The sequence below is a fragment of the Pleurodeles waltl genome, chromosome 10 (assembly GCF_031143425.1).
Source record: "Pleurodeles waltl isolate 20211129_DDA chromosome 10, aPleWal1.hap1.20221129, whole genome shotgun sequence".
In the NCBI taxonomy this organism is placed as follows: Eukaryota; Metazoa; Chordata; class Amphibia; order Caudata; family Salamandridae; genus Pleurodeles; species Pleurodeles waltl.
The window spans coordinates 477,157,063-477,177,239 of record NC_090449.1 but is presented as its reverse complement, the minus strand read 5'-3'; the positions used below and the strand labels follow the sequence as shown (position 1 = coordinate 477,177,239).

Genomic DNA, 20,177 nt, shown 5'->3' with positions numbered 1-20,177 from the left:
CTTGGACAGAGTCGCTGGATTCGAGGGACCTCGCTCGTCGTGCTGAGAGGAGACCCAAGGGACCGGTGATGCAGCTTTTTGGTGCCTGCGGTTGCAGGGGGAAGATTCCGTCGACCCACGGGAGATTTCTTCGGAGCTTCTGGTGCAGAGAGGAGGCAGGCTACCCCCACAGCATGCACAAGCAGGAAAACAGTCGAGAAGGCGGCAGGATCAGCGTTACAGAGTTGCAGTAGTCGTCTTTGCTACTATGTTGCAGGTTTGCAGGCTTCCAGCGCGGTCAGCGGTCGTTTCCTTATCAGAAGGTGAAGAGAGAGATGCAGAGGAACTCGGCTGAGCTCATGCATTCGTTATCTAAAGTTTCCCCAGAGACAGAGACCCTAAATAGCCAGAAAAGAGGGTTTGGCTACCTAGGAGAGAGGAAAGGCTACTAACACCTGAAGGAGCCTATCAGCAGGAGTCTCTGACGTCACCTGGTGGCACTGGCCACTCAGAGCAGTCCAGTGTGCCAGCAGCACCTCTGTTTCCAAGATGGCAGAGGTCTGGAGCACACTGGAGGAGCTCTGGACACCTCCCAGGGGAGGTGCAGGTCAGGGGAGTGGTCACTCCCCTTTCCTTTGTCCAGTTTCGCGCAAGAGCAGGGGCTAAGGGGTCCCTGAACCGGTGTAGACTGGCTTATGCAGAATTGGGCACATCTGTGCCCAACAAAGCATTTCCAGAGGCTGGGGGAGGCTACTCCTCCCCTGCCTTCACACCATTTTCCAAAGGGAGAGGGTGTCACACCCTCTCTCAGAGGAAGTTCTTTGTTCTGCCATCCTGGGCCAGGCCTGGCTGGACCCCAGGAGGGCAGCTGCCTGTCTGAGGGGTTGGCAGCAGCAGCAGCTGCAGTGAAACCCCAGGAAGGGCAGTTTGGCAGTACCAGGGTCTGTGCTACAGACCACTGGGATCATGGGATTGTGCCAACTATGCCAGGATGGTATAGAGGGGGCAATTCCATGATCATAGACATGTTACATGGCCATATTCGGAGTTACCATGGTGAAGCTACATATAGGTAGTGACCTATATGTAGTGCACGCGTGTAATGGTGTCCCCGCACTCACAAAGTTCAGTGAATTGGCTCTGAACAATGTGGGGGCACCTTGGCTAGTGCCAGGGTGCCCTCACACTAAGTAACTTTGCACCTAACCTTTACCAGGTAAAGGTTAGACATATAGGTGACTTATAAGTTATTTAAGTGCAGTGTAAAATGGCTGTGAAATAACGTGGACGTTATTTCACTTAGGCTGCAGTGGCAGGCCTGTGTAAGAATTGTCAGAGCTCCCTATGGGTGGCAAAAGAAATGCTGCAGCCCATAGGGATCTCCTGGAACCCCAATACCCTGGGTACCTCAGTACCATATACTAGGGAATTATAAGGGTGTTCCAGTAAGCCAATGTAAATTGGTAAAAGTGGTCACTAGCCTGTCAGTGACAATTTGGAAAGAAATGAGAGAGCATAACCACTGAGGTTCTGGTTAGCAGAGCCTCAGTGAGACAGTTAGTCACTACACAGGTAACACATTCAGGCACACTTATGAGCACTGGGGCCCTGGGTTACCAGGGTCCCAGTGACACATACAACGAAAACAACATATATACAGTGAAAAATGGGGGTAACATGCCAGGCAAGATGGTACTTTCCTACACAACCCCCCCCCAAACGAAGGACAATAAGACTAGCCATTACCTGATGAGTCTTCATTGTCTAAGTGGAAATATCTGGAGAGTCCATCTGCATTGGAGTGGCTACTCCCAGGTCTATGTTCCACTGTATAGTCCATTCCCTGTAGGGATATGGACCACCTCAACAATTTAGGATTTTCACCTTTCATTTGTTTTAGCCAAAGTAGAGGTTTGTGGTCTGTCTGAACAATGAACTGAGTGCCAAACAGGTATGGCCTCAACTTCTTCAGAGCCCAGACCACAGCAAAGGCCTCCCTCTCAATGGCAGACCAACGCTTTTCTCTAGGGGTCAACCTCCTACTAATAAAAGCAACAGGTTGATCCTGGCCCTCAGAATTAAGTTGTGATAGGACTGCCCCTACTCCTAATTCAGATGCATCAGTTTGGACATAGAATTTTTTAGAGTAACAAGGGCTTTTCAGGACAGGTGCAGAGCACATGGCCTGCTTCAGCTCCTCAAAAGCTTTCGGACAGCTTGCTGTCCATAATACCTTTTTAGGCATTTTCTTGGATGTGAGGTCATTAAGAGGGGCTGCAATGGAGCCATAGTTCTTAATGAACCTCCTGTAATACCCAGTGAGGCCTAGGAAGGCTCTCACCTGAGTTTGAGTGGTAGGGGGAACCCAATCAATAATAGTTTGGATTTTCCCCTGAAGTGGTGCAATCTGTCCCCCACCAACAAGGTGTCCCAGATAAACCACCTTACCCTGCCCTATCTGGCACTTTGAAGCCTTGATAGTGAGGCCTGCCTTTTGCAGGGCCTCCAAAACTTTCCATAGGTGGACCAGGTGATCATCCCAGCTGGAGCTAAAGACAGCTATATCGTCCAAATATGCTGCACTGAAAGCTTCCAGCCCTTGCAGGACTGTGTTCACCAACCTCTGAAAAGTGGCAGGTGCATTTTTCAAACCAAAAGGCATTACAGTAAACTGGTAATGTCCTCCAATGGTAGAAAATGCAGTCTCAGGTTTAGCATCTTCTGACAATTTGATCTGCCAATACCCTGCAGTCAAATCAAAAGTGCTTAGATACTTGGCAGATGCCAGTGTATCTATGAGCTCATCTGCCCTGGGTATAGGGTGAGCATCAGTTTTGGTTACCAAGTTGAGACCTCTATAGTCTACACAAAACCGCATTTCTTTCTTTCCATCTTTAGAATTGGGTTTTGGTACCAGTACCACAGGAGAAGCCCATGGACTGTCAGAGTGCTCAACTACTCCTAGTTCCAACATTTTCTGAACTTCTTGCTTTATGCAGTCCCTGACATGGTCAGGCTGCCTATAGATCTTACTTTTGACAGGTAAACTGTCTCCAGTATCTATAGTGTGCTCACACCAAGAAGTGGTGCCTGGCACAGTAGAGAAGAGTTCTGAAAATTGTCCTAGGAGATTTATGCAATTATCTTTCTGCTCAGCAGTAAGACAATCAGCCAAAACTACACCTTCCACAAGAGCATCTTGTTCTGTGGAAGAGAAGAGATCAGGTAGAGGATCACTGTCTTCTTCCTGTCCCTCATCTGTTGCCATGAGCAGGGTGAGATCAGCCCTGTCATAGTAGGGTTTCAGGCGGTTGACATGGAGCACCCTTCTTTTCAACAATTGTGTGGGGTCCACTCCATTTATCTTGGAGTGCTCTTGGGGCCACAGGCTCCAAGACCCACACTTTCTGCCCTGGTTGGTACTGAACCAAAACAGCCTTCTGATCATGCCATTGCTTCTGGAGCTCTTGGCTGGCCTGAAGGTTTTTACTGGCCTTTTTCATGTACTCAGCCATCCTTGATCTGAGGCCAAGTACATAATCCACAATATCCTGCTTAGGAGCTTTTAAAGGTTGTTCCCAACCCTCCTTTACAAGTGTGAGTGGACCCCTAACAGGGTGTCCAAAAAGAAGTTCAAAGGGGCTGAAGCCCACTCCTTTCTGGGGTACCTCCCTGTAGGCAAAAAGGAGGCATGGTAGAAGGATATCCCATCTCCTGCGGAGTTTTTCAGGGAGACCCATAATCATGCCTTTGAGAGTTTTATTAAATCTCTCCACCAGTCCATTTGTTTGTGGATGATAGGGTGTTGTGAACTTGTATGTTACACCACACTCCTTCCACATGGCCTTTAAGTATGCAGACATGAAATTGCTTCCCCTGTCTGATACCACTTCCTTTGGGAAGCCCACCCTGGAAAATATTCCCAGGAGGGCCTTTGCCACTGCAGGTGCTGTAGTGGTCCTTAAAGGAATAGCTTCAGGATATCTTGTGGCATGGTCCACTACCACCAAGATAAACCTATTGCCTGAAGCAGTAGGAGGGTCAAGGGGGCCAACTATGTCAACCCCTACCCTTTCAAAGGGAACCCCAACCACAGGCAGTGGGATAAGGGGTGTCTTTGGAGTGCCACCTGTCTTGCCACTGGCTTGACAGGTTTCACAGGACTTACAAAATTCCTTTGTGTCCTCAGACATCCTAGGCCAATGAAACAATGGAACCAATCTGTCCCAAGTTTTCATTTGACCCAGGTGTCCAGCTAGGGGAATGTCATGTGCCAGTGTTAGGAGGAACTTTCTGTACTCCTGAGGAATCACTAATCTCCTGGCAGCTCCAGGTTTAGGATCCCTATGCTCAGTGTACAAGAGGTTGTCCTCCCAGTAAACTCTGTGAGAGTCACTGACATCCCCATTAGCCTGTTTGACAGCTTGCTGTCTGAGACCCTCTAATGTGGGACAGGTTTGCTGTGCCACACTCAGCTCCTCTCTGGCAGGCCCCCCTTCACCCAAAAGCTCAGCAGTGTCTGCTTCCAGCTCCTCTGGTGTAGGTTCTGCACAGGGAGGGAATTCTTCTTCCTCAGAAGTAGAATCCACTGTAGAGGGAGGGATAGTAGGAAGTGGTTTGCTTCTACTAGCCCTAGCTTTAGGGAGCACTTGGTCCATTGTTCCAGGATCCAAGCTTCCCTGTCCTTTTTGCTTTTTGGCCTGAGCCCTTGTCAAAGCAAAAATATGCCCTGGAATGCCCAGCATTGCTGCATGGGCCTCCAACTCCACATCTGACCAAGCTGATGTCTCCAAATCATTCCCTAATAGACAGTCTCCAGGTAAATCTGAAGCTACCACAACTTTCTTTGGACCAGTTACCCCCCCCCAGTTGAGATTTACAACAGCCATGGGGTGGCTTTGTGTTATGTTGTGAGCATCGGTTACTTGGTACTGGTGTCCAAGTATGTGTTGTTCAGGGTGCACCAGTTTCTCAATCACCATTGTGACACTGGCACCTGTGTCCCTGTAGGCCTGGACCTCAACACCATTTATTAGGGTTAGTTGCTTGTACTTCTCCAAGTTATGGGGGCAAGCAACCAAAGTGGCTAAATCAATAGCCCCTTCAGAGACTAAAGTAGCCTCTGTGGTCTCCCTAATCAGACCAACCCCAACTAAATTACCAAAAGTGAGCCCAGCTACTCCCTTGGATTGGCTATTAGTAGGTTTGCTCCCACCACCACTGCTATTAGTAGGGACACTAGGTGTAGCAGTAGGGGTTGTAGTGGTAGGAGCTGTGGTGCCTTTCTTTGGACAACTGGGATCTGTTGTCCAATGGCCTTTTATTTTACATAAATAGCACCATGGTTTCTTTTCCTTGTTCTGATTAAAGGAGGATTTGGACCCACCACCCCCACCAGAGTGTTTTTGTGGGCCTGATGAAGACTCATTTTTAGATTTGTCCCCACCCTTGTCAGAAGACTTACCATCCTTCTTTTTGTTGCCATCTTTGTCACCCCCTGTATGAACTTTTCTGTTCACTCTTGTTCTGACCCATTTGTCTGCCTTCTTTCCCAATTCTTGGGGAGAGGTCAGATCAGAGTCCACCAAGTACTGGTGCAACAAATCAGACACACAATTATTAAGAATATGCTCTCTCAGGATCAAGTTATACAGGCTGTCATAATCAGTAACTTTACTGCCAGGTAACCACCCCTCCAAGGCCTTCACTGCCTGGTCAATGAAATCAACCCAGTCTTGTGAAGACTCCTTTCTGGTCTCTCTGAACTTTATCCTGTACTGTTCAGTGGTTAAGCCATAACCATCCAGGAGTGCATTCTTAAGAACTTGGAAATTATTAGCATCATTTTCTTTTACAGTAAGGAGCCTATCCCTACCTTTTCCACTAAATGATAGCCATAGGATAGCAGCCCACTGCTTTTGAGGGACATCCTGTACAGCATAGGCCCTCTCAAGTGCAGCAAACCACTTGTTAATGTCATCCCCCTCCTTATAAGGGGGAACTATCTTGTGCAGATTCCTGGAATCATGCTCTTTTGCAGGATGACTATGGGGAATACTGCTGCTGCCACCATGGGTATCTAAACCCAACTTCTGTCTTTCCTTCTCTAATTCTAAAGACTGTCTATCCAAATCCATCTGTTGCTTCTTGAGCTTCAGTCTGGTTTGTTCCACTCTCAATCTATTGAGCTCCCTTTCTAACAATCTGTCATCAGGGTGGGTGGGAGGGACATTTCTAGATACAGAGGTATGATGGGAATGAACAGAAGGAGACCTGTCCCTTACAGAGGGCACCCTAACAGCTTGGCTAACAGTATAATGTGAGAGCACACCATCAGTATGGTGTGATTCAACCTCTGTACCAACTATGCTAGACTGTCTAGTAATGGGCAGGCTGAGAAGTTTCTTTCCTGAATCTTTTCCTGGGGGAGTCCCTGGATCAGATTGAGAACCATTAGCTACTTTTTCACCAGATTGGGCACTTATGGCCTTATCCTGTACTCTAAGCATGTTAATTAACAGTTCTAAGGAAGGATTCTTCCCTACACTCAAACCTCTTTCTATGCAGAGACTCCTTGCTCCTTTCCAGCTAAGGTGATCATATGCAAGTTTGGACAGTTCAACATTTTGGCCTGTGCCAGACATTTTTAGAGAGAGTTAAAGTGATAGAAAAAGAGAAAAAAAAGTTTTCAGAACTTTTTGGAAAGACAGAAAACTTTTTAAACTTTTAAGAACTTTTTGAAAGTTTTAGAAGTACTTTTCAGCACTTAGAAAAGAGTGAAAAGAGGAAAATGCAAAACTTTTTGGCTATGTGTATATACACTGACCTTGTTTTGTATATTTTTCTCTTATGAAAAGTACAATGACAAGAGTGGTAAGTAGTCTCAAGCACTTATCCCACCGCTGCACAACCAATGTAGGAGGCTGGACTGGCTTGTAGTGAGTACCAAGGGGTACTTGCACCTTGCACCAGGCCCAGTTATCCCTTATTAGTGTATAGGGTGACTAGCAGCTTAGGCTGATAGATAATGGTAGCTTAGCAGAGCAGCTTAGGCTGAACTAGGAGACGTGTGAAGCTACTACAGTACCACTTAGTGTCATATGCACAATATCATAAGAAAACACAATACACAGTTATACTAAAAATAAAGGTACTTTATTTTTATGACATATGCCAAAGTATCTTAGAGTGTACCCTCAGTGAGAGGATAGGAAATATACACAAGATATATATACACAATAGCAAAAATATGCAGTATAGTCTTAGAAAACAGTGCAAACAATGTATAGTTACAATAGGATGCAATGGGGAAACATAGGGATAGGGGCAACACAAACCATATACTCCAAAAGTGGAATGCGAACCACGAATGGACCCCAAACCTATGTGACCTTGTAGAGGGTCGCTGGGACTATTAGAAAATAGTGAGAGTTAGAAAAATAACCCTCCCCAAGACCCTGAAAAGTGAGTGCAAAGTGCACTAAAGTTCCCCTAAGGACAAAGAAGTCGTGTTAGAGGAATAATGCAGGAAAGACACAAACCAGCAATGCAACAACTGTGGATTTCCAATCTAGGGTACCTGTGGAACAAGGGGACCAAGTCCAAAAGTCACAAGCAAGTCAGAGATGGGCAGATGCCCAGGAAATGCCAGCTGCGGGTGCAAAGAAGCTTCAACAGGACAGAAGAAGCTGAGGTTTCTGCAGGAACGAAAAGGGCTAGAGACTTCCCCTTTAGTGGACGGATCCCTCTCGCCTTGGAGAGTCGTGCAGAAGTGTTTTCCCGCCGGAAGGACGCCAACAAGCCTTGCTACACGCAAATTGTGCGTTTGGCGTTTTTGGACGCTGCTGGGGCCCAGGAGGGACCAGGAGGTCGCAAATTGGACCTGAAAAGAGAGGGGACGTCAAGCAAGACAAAGAGCCCTCACTGAAGCAGGTAGCACCCGGAGAAGTGCCAGAAACAGGCACTACAAGGATGCGTGAAATGGTGCTTGCCGAAGTTGCACAAAGGAGTCCCACGTCGCCGGAGACCAACTTAGAAAGTCGTGCAATGCAGGTTAGAGTGCCGTGGACCCAGGCTTGGCTGTGCACGAAGGATTTCTGCCGGAAGTGCACAGGGGCCGGAGTAGCTGCAAAGTCGCGGTTCCCAGCAATGCAGCCCAGCGAGGTGAGGCAGGGACTTACCTCCACCAAACTTGGACTGAAGAGTCACTGGACTGTGGGGGTCACTTGGACAGAGTCGCTGGATTCGAGGGACCTCGCTCGTTGTGCTGAGAGGAGACCCAAGGGACCGGTGATGCAGCTTTTTGGTGCCTGCGGTTGCAGGGGGAAGATTCCGTCGACCCACGGGAGATTTCTTCGGAGCTTCTGGTGCAGAGAGGAGGCAGGCTACCCCCACAGCATGCACAAGCAGGAAAACAGTCGAGAAGGCGGCAGGATCAGCGTTACAGAGTTGCAGTAGTCGTCTTTGCTACTATGTTGCAGGTTTGCAGGCTTCCAGCGCGGTCAGCGGTCGTTTCCTTATCAGAAGGTGAAGAGAGAGATGCAGAGGAACTCGGCTGAGCTCATGCATTCGTTATCTAAAGTTTCCCCAGAGACAGAGACCCTAAATAGCCAGAAAAGAGGGTTTGGCTACCTAGGAGAGAGGAAAGGCTACTAACACCTGAAGGAGCCTATCAGCAGGGGTCTCTGACGTCACCTGGTGGCACTGGCCACTCAGAGCAGTCCAGTGTGCCAGCAGCACCTCTGTTTCCAAGATGGCAGAGGTCTGGAGCACACTGGAGGAGCTCTGGACACCTCCCAGGGGAGGTGCAGGTCAGGGGAGTGGTCACTCCCCTTTCCTTTGTCCAGTTTCGCGCCAGAGCAGGGGCTAAGGGGTCCCTGAACCGGTGTAGACTGGCTTATGCAGAATTGGGCACATCTGTGCCCAACAAAGCATTTCCAGAGGCTGGGGGAGGCTACTCCTCCCCTGCCTTCACACCATTTTCCAAAGGGAGAGGGTGTCACACCCTCTCTCAGAGGAAGTTCTTTGTTCTGCCATCCTGGGCCAGGCCTGGCTGGACCCCAGGAGGGCAGCTGCCTGTCTGAGGGGTTGGCAGCAGCAGCAGCTGCAGTGAAACCCCAGGAAGGGCAGTTTGGCAGTACCAGGGTCTGTGCTACAGACCACTGGGATCATGGGATTGTGCCAACTATGCCAGGATGGTATAGAGGGGGCAATTCCATGATCATAGACATGTTACATGGCCATATTCGGAGTTACCATGGTGAAGCTACATATAGGTAGTGACCTATATGTAGTGCACGCGTGTAATGGTGTCCCCGCACTCACAAAGTTCAGTGAATTGGCTCTGAACAATGTGGGGGCACCTTGGCTAGTGCCAGGGTGCCCTCACACTAAGTAACTTTGCACCTAACCTTTACCAGGTAAAGGTTAGACATATAGGTGACTTATAAGTTATTTAAGTGCAGTGTAAAATGGCTGTGAAATAACGTGGACGTTATTTCACTCAGGCTGCAGTGGCAGGCCTGTGTAAGAATTGTCAGAGCTCCCTATGGGTGGCAAAAGAAATGCTGCAGCCCATAGGGATCTCCTGGAACCCCAATACCCTGGGTACCTCAGTACCATATACTAGGGAATTATAAGGGTGTTCCAGTAAGCCAATGTAAATTGGTAAAAGTGGTCACTAGCCTGTCAGTGACAATTTGGAAAGAAATGAGAGAGCATAACCACTGAGGTTCTGGTTAGCAGAGCCTCAGTGAGACAGTTAGTCACTACACAGGTAACACATTCAGGCACACTTATGAGCACTGGGGCCCTGGGTTACCAGGGTCCCAGTGACACATACAACGAAAACAACATATATACAGTGAAAAATGGGGGTAACATGCCAGGCAAGATGGTACTTTCCTACACCTCTAGAGTGGAAATTATCATTTCTTCTTCTGAGACCCTTTCAACAGTTTGGCGAAGGTCTTGTCGCAGTTGAGAAATATCCATCTGCACCTCCCCAATTTTAGTTTTCAAGAGTAGTTTAGAGTCATTACTAGCTTAGAGGTTGAGGGACATGTTAGTTTTGAGTGGGGGGGACCCCGTATGGTCCCCGAGGCATCCCCAGTATTCCAGAGGGGATTGTGTACTTGTCCATCTTGACTTGGGCTGATTGGCCCTTTTCTCTGCCCGTCCTGAGTTATTAAGTTTGAGTAACTTGCATCTGAGATGTATTGTGGTGGGCTTTGTGGTGTTATTTTACCCCAAGGGTGACAACAGGGGCACAGAGTATGCCTGTGAGTGGCATTGTAGGCCACAACCGACCCGCTTACACCAGGTACAGAGCCCGAGCAGCATGAGCAGCTGGTGCCACTGGCCAAATAAAGTTGTGAGGGCCTTGGCTGCTGGGCTAGTAGTCCCTTGGGCCTGCGCCCCCCAAGAAGTCCTCGGTGATGGACCCAGTAGTCCTGCCTCCGCCCCGGTGAGCTGCCACAGATTCAGAGGCCCTGTTTAGGGAGTAGGGCATGGCCCTCCCCTCTGCGGCCTCCTGGGCAATCAGAGAATCCAAGAAGCCCTTGAGGGAGGGCCCCCGTTGCAAAGGTGGAATTGAGCATTCACGAGAAACCCTGTGAGGCGGAGATCACTACCTCACTGGTGCGGTTGCTTACTAACTGCGAGCCAGCAGAGGCCACGCATTCACTCCCAGGCCACCATGCTGCGTGCCTGAGGTCCAGTGTTCGAACGGCGGCAGTAAATCTTGCATGAAGCCCCAATTCCACTGGATGAATGCATGCTGTCTTCTCGGGGGCATAAACAGTGCACCAACCAGAATTCTGCTCTGTGACTGGTTACACACATACAGAGATCTGCAGTGATCGCACAAACCAACTGAATTTTCATAATATAAAAATGCAGTTCCCCTGGATTACTTTAACACAGTTTTTATACTTTCTATGCACTTGAACCTGTGGATGATCTCCAAAGTACTTTGTTCGAGGCTATCACATGGGGACCGATCTCCAGCGCAGGCCAACAGACAACAGTCACATAATTGTGTGTGTCCCGGAAGCTGCAGCAGCCCGGGAGAAGACACCTGAAGGTTGTGGGGTGGCAAGGTGGATGTGCTGGAGGTTTAAAGCCCTTTTAGCCCTATAGGAAGTGTCATTTACTTGTGTAATTAGGATATAGCAGGTGTTCTGTGTTTGTATAGTCAGGATGTGACAGGTGTCCTTGACATTAGTAGAAATCTTGTGCCAGGTGTCCAGTGTTTGTGAATTCAGGATGAGTCAAAAGGTATTGTTTTAGTACTTAATTCTGTGTTGTATTCAGTGTGTGCAGCTTCTCTGTTGCATGTATGTGATCAGGGTACAACATATGTCATTGGCATTAGTTGTCAGCTTGTGCTGTGTATTCTTATTAAAATCAGGGCATGCCAAAAGTCCTGTATTGTGTATTGGGTATGCTGAGTGTGGCGCTGCCTTTTGCGCTAGTGCTCAGAGTGTGCCGTTGTTCTGTGTGCGGGCACCCAGGGTATACCGTGCATCCTGGACTGGAGAAGTGACATTGCCATATTTGTCCTTGGTGGTTATACCAAGGGTGTGCCAATTGCACTTGTTATTGTTACTCAGAGTCTGCAGTTACCCTTTGTGTCAGTAGCCGTGGTATGCAGGGGCTCTGTGTGGAAATATTCATGGTGTGCCAGATGTCCTTGGTATTTAGTAGCGGGCAGTGTGTGGCATGTGCCCTTGTTGTTAGTAGCCGACTGCGTTTGTCAGGTATTTTGTGTGTGAGTGCTCATAGAATCCCTGTGTTTGAAAATGCATGGTGTGCCAGGAGTTCGGATAGAATCAGGGTGGGTCTGGTGTCCTGTGTTTGTGCAGTCAGGATGTGCCAGGTGTTCGTGTTAGAATCAGGGTACCACGTCCATGTTGTTAGCAGCCGTGTGCCAGCCCCTATCTGTGAATGGCCAGAATCTGGAAAGTATCCTTATTGTGAGTAATGAAGAGTCCCCACCTGCAGCCGTCCCAGGCCAGTATATAATCACTGTGACGTTTTGAAGGCGGGCATGTGAACCCGAACATCTACTGCTGATTTCTGCTACAATCAGAACTTCTGTATTTTATTCTACTTCCTTTATGGAAGGGTGGGACACAGAGCGCGCTCTGTTTTCATTATCAGCGACACCCTGTCCAGATTTTTGCGACTCTTCCTGGCTGTGAAAATGTTTTTCTCATGAAAGAATGGAGGAAGAGGAACAGTGGGACCTCGTGCGCTACAAATGACCTTAAGATGAGGCCCTGAGACGCCCTATTCCCTGCCCCGCCTAATGCTTCCTGCTTGGCCCTGGTCCCACCACCTTCCCACTGCTGATAACCTCACTCCCTGAGCCACCCAGTCCTTCCAAAGATAGACCGCAGACACGTCACTCGCACTCCTGCATCCTGCAGAGCTGACGCCTTGTTGCCAAATACAACGGTTTTATTACTGTCCTCCTGGGCCCAGCTCACACTTTTGGAACAGTGACATATGGGTTCGAAGCGATTTGATGATTCCGACTGGTAGTGGAATCATTGGGCTTTACCTCAGCTTGTAAGGAGAAAATACCCTGGAGTGGGAGGGGGGAGGGTGGGGCATCGGGGTGTGTGGGCGGGTGGTATGGGGAGGCTACTAAAATAACTGTCACGAATTTTGAAGCTAAAAAGGACTTGATTTTCACTGCCTGCCGCCTGAATTTGCCTCTGCTTTATTAGAGGTCAGTGGGGAAAATGCACTTTCCCGATTATTTGTTAAAATTTCCAACATTCCTGGTGTAAAATGCTGGCATGTATGATACCCCCCCCCCCCCCCCCCCCGCCCCCCTCCATCCCCACGTCCTGGCGCCTGCACCGGAACATGCTGCGGCCTCCCTCACATTCACCCCTGCTTTAAAGAGTTAATTGAAGCGTCAAGAACCCCGGTCTCTGGAAAAAGCAGCATTTCTTTCGGTCTCCTCAGAAACTGAGACTAGCGCTTTCCCTTTTGCTGATATTAGAATTGACTACAGAATCGTACCCCGAATTGCGCATTAAGAGGAGCAGGAGTGGTGGCCGTACAGGCTGTGTAAAGTTATTGTTACCTGCATCACTCTTTTCTAGGACCTCAACCAGGACGGTCTCGTTGTCAGGTGGCGGATCTTCCACTCGCTCCAGCAGTGCTTCTACCAGCTCTGAACGATTGGAGGGAAAGATTCCAACGTGGTCCCCAGGTACGTACTGTAGCTCCTTCTTTCCTCCGATATCCAGACGGACGAGGATGGTGGATCGGCTGCAAAGTGCCCAGGTGAAAAGGGGGAAAAGGAATGGTCATTAAAAGGAACATTTTGGAGAAGCTCAACAGCTGCTAAACAAGGATTCTTCATAAATTAGAGCATCTCACTGGCAGTATGTGGGCAAGATGCAATGTGTGTACCAACTATGGCTTTCTAGTCCATACCGATATTTAACAGACCCCTGGCTTGGATTTACGACCAGACTCTTAACGGTAAGGGGTCTGCTAAATTTAGAGTTTGGCGGATAGGGTAATCCATCCCAAGTGTGATGGAGTACCCTGTTTAACAAACTCTAGGTCTGCCTGATTGATTTGGAGTAGGGCAAATTGCCAGCTTCCAGACTGTAGTACCCCTGTTGACTCAGTTGATGGAAAGCTTACTCTAACAGAGTGCTGACAGTCAGAATAAGACATCACTGCACCCAACCTATTTAGGGCTGACTGTTTGTTGTCCTTGTTTGTCATTACCAGAAAAAACCCTGCAGAGACAAATAGAAAAATATTAAAATAGTGGCCCTCCGCATTCAGGAAAAAAAAAAACCTCCCTGGGTGTGGGGGCCATTATTTATTTGTTTTATGATAACCAAAAGTTTCAGAAATCAATGCCCTCCTCAAAAAGCCTACAGCTGACCCAAATCAGCTGAGCAACTTCCGACCCATCTCCCTGCTTCCTTTTCTAGCCAAAGTGATTGAAAATTCCCTCTGCAAGCAACTCACAACCCACCTTGAACTTCATCATCTTCTAGACAACTTTCAATCTGGAATCAGAAAGAATCACAGCACCAAGACATCACTCATTGTGGCTACCAATGACATTCAAATCATCCTAGACCGAGGAGAAACAGCGGTCCTTATCCTGCTCGACCTCTCTGCTGCCTTCAATGCTTTCTCTCTCAACACCTTTATCAGAACAGTCCACAAGACTGGGATACAAGGATCAGCTCTCAAATGGATCTGTTTCTGCACCACAGGAAGAACCCAAAGGATGAGGCTGCCATCCTTCACATCAGAGACCAAGTAACTGATATGCAGAGTCGAACAGGGATCTTTTCATAGCCCTACCCTTTTCAACATATACATGACACCACTTGCCAACATCATTCGATCACAAGACATCACTGTCATCTCCTACATTGATGACACCCAACTCATCCTCTCCCTGATAGACAAGACAACCACCATCAGAAGCGAAACAGCCATTACAACGCAGTCATTACCACGCATGACCGTTACCACAAAACCATTACTGCGCATATGCCTTTACCATGCATGCTTTTACCACAAATGTACCTTTACCACGCTTGCCTTTACAACAAATTTTGTTCTAAAGGCATGAATGGTAAAGGCATATGCGTGGTAAAGGTTTTAAAAGTATTTTTAATTTTTATTTTGTAAGGGCATGAATGATAAAGGTATATGTGTGGTAAAGGTTTTACAGGTAAGAATTATGGGGGTCATTATGACCCTGGCGGAAGGCGGAGAAGCGGCGGTAAGACCGCCAACAGGCTGGCGGTCTTTTTTTTTGTATTATGACCATGGCGGTTACCGCCATGGTCATCCGCTGGTTCTCCGTTCCGCCCGCCAGGCTGGAGACCTGGGTCTCCAGCCCGGAGGCCGTCACTATACCGCCGGCGGTATTTTGACCCGGCTTACCACTGTGGATTTCCTGTGGTTGGAACCGCCATGAAATCCATGGCGGTAAGCACTATCAGTGCCAGGGAATTCCTTCCCTGGCACTGATATGGGTCTCCCCCACCCCCACCCCGACTCCCTCCCCTACACCCCCCACCACCCCTGCCACCCCCCAAAGGTGGCAGGGCCCCCCTCCCCACCCCGATCCCCAACATCACAGAAACTCACACACACACGACACGCACGCAGGCACCACCAACACACGCACGCACGCACACACACCGACATACATGCCTACATCCACACACACAGTCAGACACGCACACCCACATACAAACATACACGCACACATCCATACAGGCATACCCTCAGACATACACACACTCATTCCCAAAACACGCAACACCCCCGCAAGCATACACGCACTCACACACCCCCTCTACATACACAGACGCACACCCCCATGCACCCACACAACACACAACAACCCCCCACCCCCCTCCCCTAACGGACGATCGACTTACCTGTTCTGTCGATCCTCCGGGAGGGTATGGGAGCCATGGTGGCAGCTCCGCCGACACCACACCGTCAACAGAACACCGCCACGGCGAATCACAGGACGTGATTCGCTGGGCGGTGTTCTGTTGGCTTGGCGGTGGAGGTGGAGCAACCTCCACTTCCCCGCCTCCCGCCAGTATGGCTGTTTGCGGCTCTCCATCCGTAAAAGGATGGAGAGCTGCCAACGGTCATAATAGGCCGAGCGGCAACCGCCACCACTGGTGGTCTTCCGCACGGCAGTCCCTCAGCGGTCTTTTTACATGTAATGACCACCTATGCGTTTTAAGTCATATATATTTATATACATAAATAGAGAGAGAGAGGGAGAAAGAGTTTTTAGGGGTTAGAGTAGGTGCTGGTTTTTGGGTGGTAAGGGGGGTTTTAGGTTTTAGGGTGGGTATGGTTTTTTGAATGATAATGGTATTTCTAGATTTTAGGATGGGTATGGGTTTTTGAGTGGTAAGGGCATTTCTAGGGTTTAGGGTGGGTATGGGTTTGTAGGTGGTAAGGGCATTTTTAGGTTTTAGAGTGGGTATGGGTTTTTGGGTGGTAAGGATGTTTTTAGGTTTTAAGGTGGGTATGGGTTTTTGGTGGGTATGTGATTTAGAGTAGTAAGAGTATTTTTTAGGGTTTAGGGTGGGTATGGTTTTTGGGTGGTGAGGGATGTTTCGGGTTTAGGGTGGGTTTGGGTTTTTGGGTGGAAAGGGCATTTTTAGGATTTAGGGTTGGTCTGGGTTTTTGGGTGGTAAGGGCATATTTAGGTTCTAGGGTGGGTATGGGATTTTGGCTGATAAGGACATTTTTAGGTTTTAGGGTGGGTATGGGTTTTTGGTTGGTAAGGATGTTTTTAGGTCTTAGGATGGGTATGGGTTTTAGGGTGGTAAGGGCATTTTTAGGTTTCAAGGTGAGTAGGGATTTTGGGTTATAATGGGTGTTTAGGTTGGGTATGGGTTTTTGAGTGGTAAGGGCATTTTTAGATTTTATAGTGGGTATGGGTTTTTAGGTGGTATGGGGTGTTTAGGATGGGTATGGGTTTTGGGTGGTAAAAGGTGTTTAGGATGGGTATAGGTTTTAAGGTGGTAAGAGTATTTTTAGGGTGTAGGGTGAGTAGGGTTTTTAGGTGGCAAGATATATATATATATATATATATATATATATATATATATATATATATATATATATATATATCTCTCTGATGGAAGTACTACTGATCTTCAGCAACAAGACCTCACCATGGGACTCCACCTGGTGGCTGTTGGAGCTAGTACCAACATCCATAGACCACGCAAGAAATCTAGGAATCATCCTAGACGACAAGCTCAACATGACAGCTCAAGTCAACACAGTGTGCACCTCCTGCTTCCACATCCTACGCATGCTGCAAAAGATCTTCAAATGGTTGCCTCAGAACACCAGACGGACCTTCACACAATCACTCATCAGCAGCAGACTGGATTATGACAACACTCTCTACACTAGACTCTGCAAACAACTCCTACACATACTCCAGACCATTGAGAACTCTGTCAAAAGACTCATACTCAACCTCCCATGTTGAACCCACATCACACCGCACCTCATGAAGCTTCACTGGCTCCCCATTCACAAGTGCAACCAATTCAAACTTCTCATGCACACATACACAGCCCTACATAACACAGGACCAGAATACTTGAAAAGCTGCATACACGTTCACCAATCCACCAGACACCTATGCTCTGCATCACTTGCCCAAACTCCACACCTCTACAAAAGCAAAAAAGCAAAACTCAAGGTCAGTCATTCTCCTACATTGCACCCAAGACATGGAACAAATGCTCTCAACACATCAGAGGCTTCTTCTCACTTCTTGATTTCCACAAGAAGCTGACAACGTGGCTCTTCATTTAAGCCCCTTGGGTACCAGACACCTACACACCTGCCCAAGCACCTGGATACCCTCTCGATTGATTAGTGTGCTAGACAAATCAACATAACATAACAAACCCAAAATGCTTGATGGCGGAAACTCAAAACTAACATCCCCCGTTCATCCAACATTTGACACTTTCAGAGGAACTGCTGTAACAGTGGTTCCACTGAAGGTACAGAGATCACCACTGGCCGGTGGTGATCTGTAAACCTGGCAGGTGGTAGTCCATTAGGGTGGCAGCTGTGATGCCCTCCGCCACACTGACAAATAGTTTGCCTCCAGCTTGTACAGTGCCAAAGAGGTGTAATGTAGGTAAATACTGAGGGAAGAAAGGTTATTGGATGGCTATTATTGACACATCTTTGGTAAGCGATTGACTAAGCTATCACATAAAGGCCCATCATAACTGACAGACTTCACTTATATAACACTGTTACCCAAAAGGGTGATCTTTTGATGCTGGTCTAAAAGTAATCTAGCTACATAAGACAAAGGCTGCCACAGCTTGCAGTGAGGAAACACCGACTTCCCAAGTGCAGAGTATGAAGATAAGTGAGGAGAGACTACTGTGACACCTTGAAGAAAGGGCTACAGGATATTATGCTTCGTTAGGCGAGATGCAGTCTATTGCAGATGAAAGTTGAGGGATACAGGGCCTGATTTACTTAGACCAAATCTGCTGTGCTGCGTTGCATTAAAGGCAGACAGCAGAACAGTGCCATAGCTACTAATGTATGGTGCTCCTGATGCATTCTAGGGTGCTGTGAGCTGTACAGAAACCCTTGCACCACAGTGAAAGTGTGTATGCATGATGTCTAGCAGAGATTTTGTACTGGAAGGGTAGCCTGTCAGTACAAAAAATATGCTTAGAAATAAATTAAAACATTTCTAACTTTTTATGAATGCTGTACATTACAACACCCACGCACAGTTATAAAAGGTTTGAGAAAAACCCTTTGAGTATAAAACACTATGCTTAGGCATAGATTTAAACTGTCTACTTTTGTATGTTTATGGGGAGGGGGTGTGAATCTTTTATTGATTTTATCTTTGTTTCTGCGCCCCTTTACTCCCGTGTAACTAAGGCGGACATTTTGTCAAGCCCCTTTAGCAATCATGATCCTGTGACTTTGGGCCAGATGTAGCAAATTTAAAATTTGCGAGGTGCAAAGTGCGAGTCCATGCGACTCGCACTTTGCACCTCGCAAATTGGTATGCAGTACGGTGTCTCAGACACCGACTGCAACTCGCTATGGGGTCGCAATGACCCACCTCATGAATATTCATGAGGTGGGTCGCAAATTGCGGCCCCATAGCGAGTATAGGCACTCGCAAACATGGAGGCCTGCTGTCGTCAGCAGACCTCCATGTTTGTGCCTGCTTTTAAATAAAGCAGTTTTTTTTTTTTTTTAAGTATAGCCCGTTTTCCTTACAGGAAAACGAGCTGCACTTAAAAAAAACCCGAAACCTTTAGTTTCGGTATTTTTTCAGGGCAGGGAGTGGTCCCTTGGACCACTCCCTGCCCTGAAAAAATATTTGTGGGTCCAGTCACAAACTGGAAGGGGTCCCATAAGGACCCCTTCCAATTTGCAAGTGGGTTACCATCCACTTGAAGTGGATGGTAACTGCGATGCCATTTGCGACCGCGTACGCGGTCGCAAATGGTATTGCATTCCACTCAGACTCGCAAATAGTAAGGGAACACCCCTTCCTATTTGCGAGTCGGAAATGCATATTGCGAGTCGGTACCGACTCGCAATATGCATTTCTGCATAGCAAAGAGGCATTTGCACCTCGCAAATGGCGATTTTCGCTGTTTGCGACGTGCAAATACTTTGCTACATCTGGCCCTCTATCCCTAGGATGGCTCCTACCAATGCTGGTGCAGGGTTCGAAGGTTTTGGGTGCTATAAGAGCATGTAATTATGGGAGAAGACTTAGGTGGTCCCAAGTTGGTCATGATAGCTTTCTTAGGACCCTTTATTCCCACTGTGGGATGGAACTTAGTGTTTATTAATCTCCTATGTCAAGCTCTGGTGACATTCTGGGGGCCTTCATGGTGATTGCCACCTCTGGGTCCTTTCTTCTGATGTTGGGGGGAGGTGCAGGAGACTACAACTGAATCCCCTAAATGGTTTGACAAGGGAAGTTCTTTAGCCTTGAAGAACTTGAAATGTGCTCTAAGTGCCAGACCTAGGGAACTGGAGTTTGTTAAAACTTGTTGTAAACATTACAAGTGAGAACTGGGGAGGCATAAGCGTGGCCTCAGTGATGCTGCCTGGGAGTCTCTTTTAGAGGCAAGTATATTGAAAAACAGTGTCACATTTTGGAGGATAATCAATAGTTTCTTTTTAGCTCTAGAGCCTATAACATCTTTGAGTTCCCACATTATCGAGGACAGTTGGGTATCCCATTTTGAGTAGGCGTAGGACGTAGCTCTAAGTAGTGGTTACAGTGAGCTCAGCCTGTTTAAGGGGAAGCCCAAGTTCTTTTTTACCCTTAAGGAGGTCAAAGCGGGGACACTGTGTTTATCTAAAAACAAGGTCCCTGGCCCTGATGGCATTCCCCCTGACTTGTACATTAGTGATGCTGAGGTTTGGGCCTCTGTGGTCACATCAGTTATCAATGCAATGGTTGTTGTGGAGCCTCCTTGGTCCCGGGCATCCCCAGTTATCATCCCGGTATTTAAGAAGGACAACAGGGACAATTCCCAATGTTATCAGCCCATCTCGATTCAGTGGTGAAAGTCTGGGGACGAGTTTTATTGAATTGATTGAGACCTGGGCTGGGGAGCACAATATCTTAG

General features: G+C 47.8%; 1 protein-coding gene across 2 annotated transcripts in view; it reads right to left on the bottom strand.

Moving 5' to 3' along the window:
- The window catches only part of NOS3 (nitric oxide synthase 3), a 780,913-nt gene that overhangs the window by 162,746 nt on the left and 597,990 nt on the right, over nt 1–20,177 (bottom strand). For both annotated transcript variants that reach the window (XM_069210763.1, XM_069210764.1), the window contains exon 19: nt 13,079–13,266. In XM_069210763.1, the coding sequence (XP_069066864.1) occupies nt 13,079–13,266 (188 nt within the window). The remainder of the gene's footprint in view (nt 1–13,078; nt 13,267–20,177) is intronic.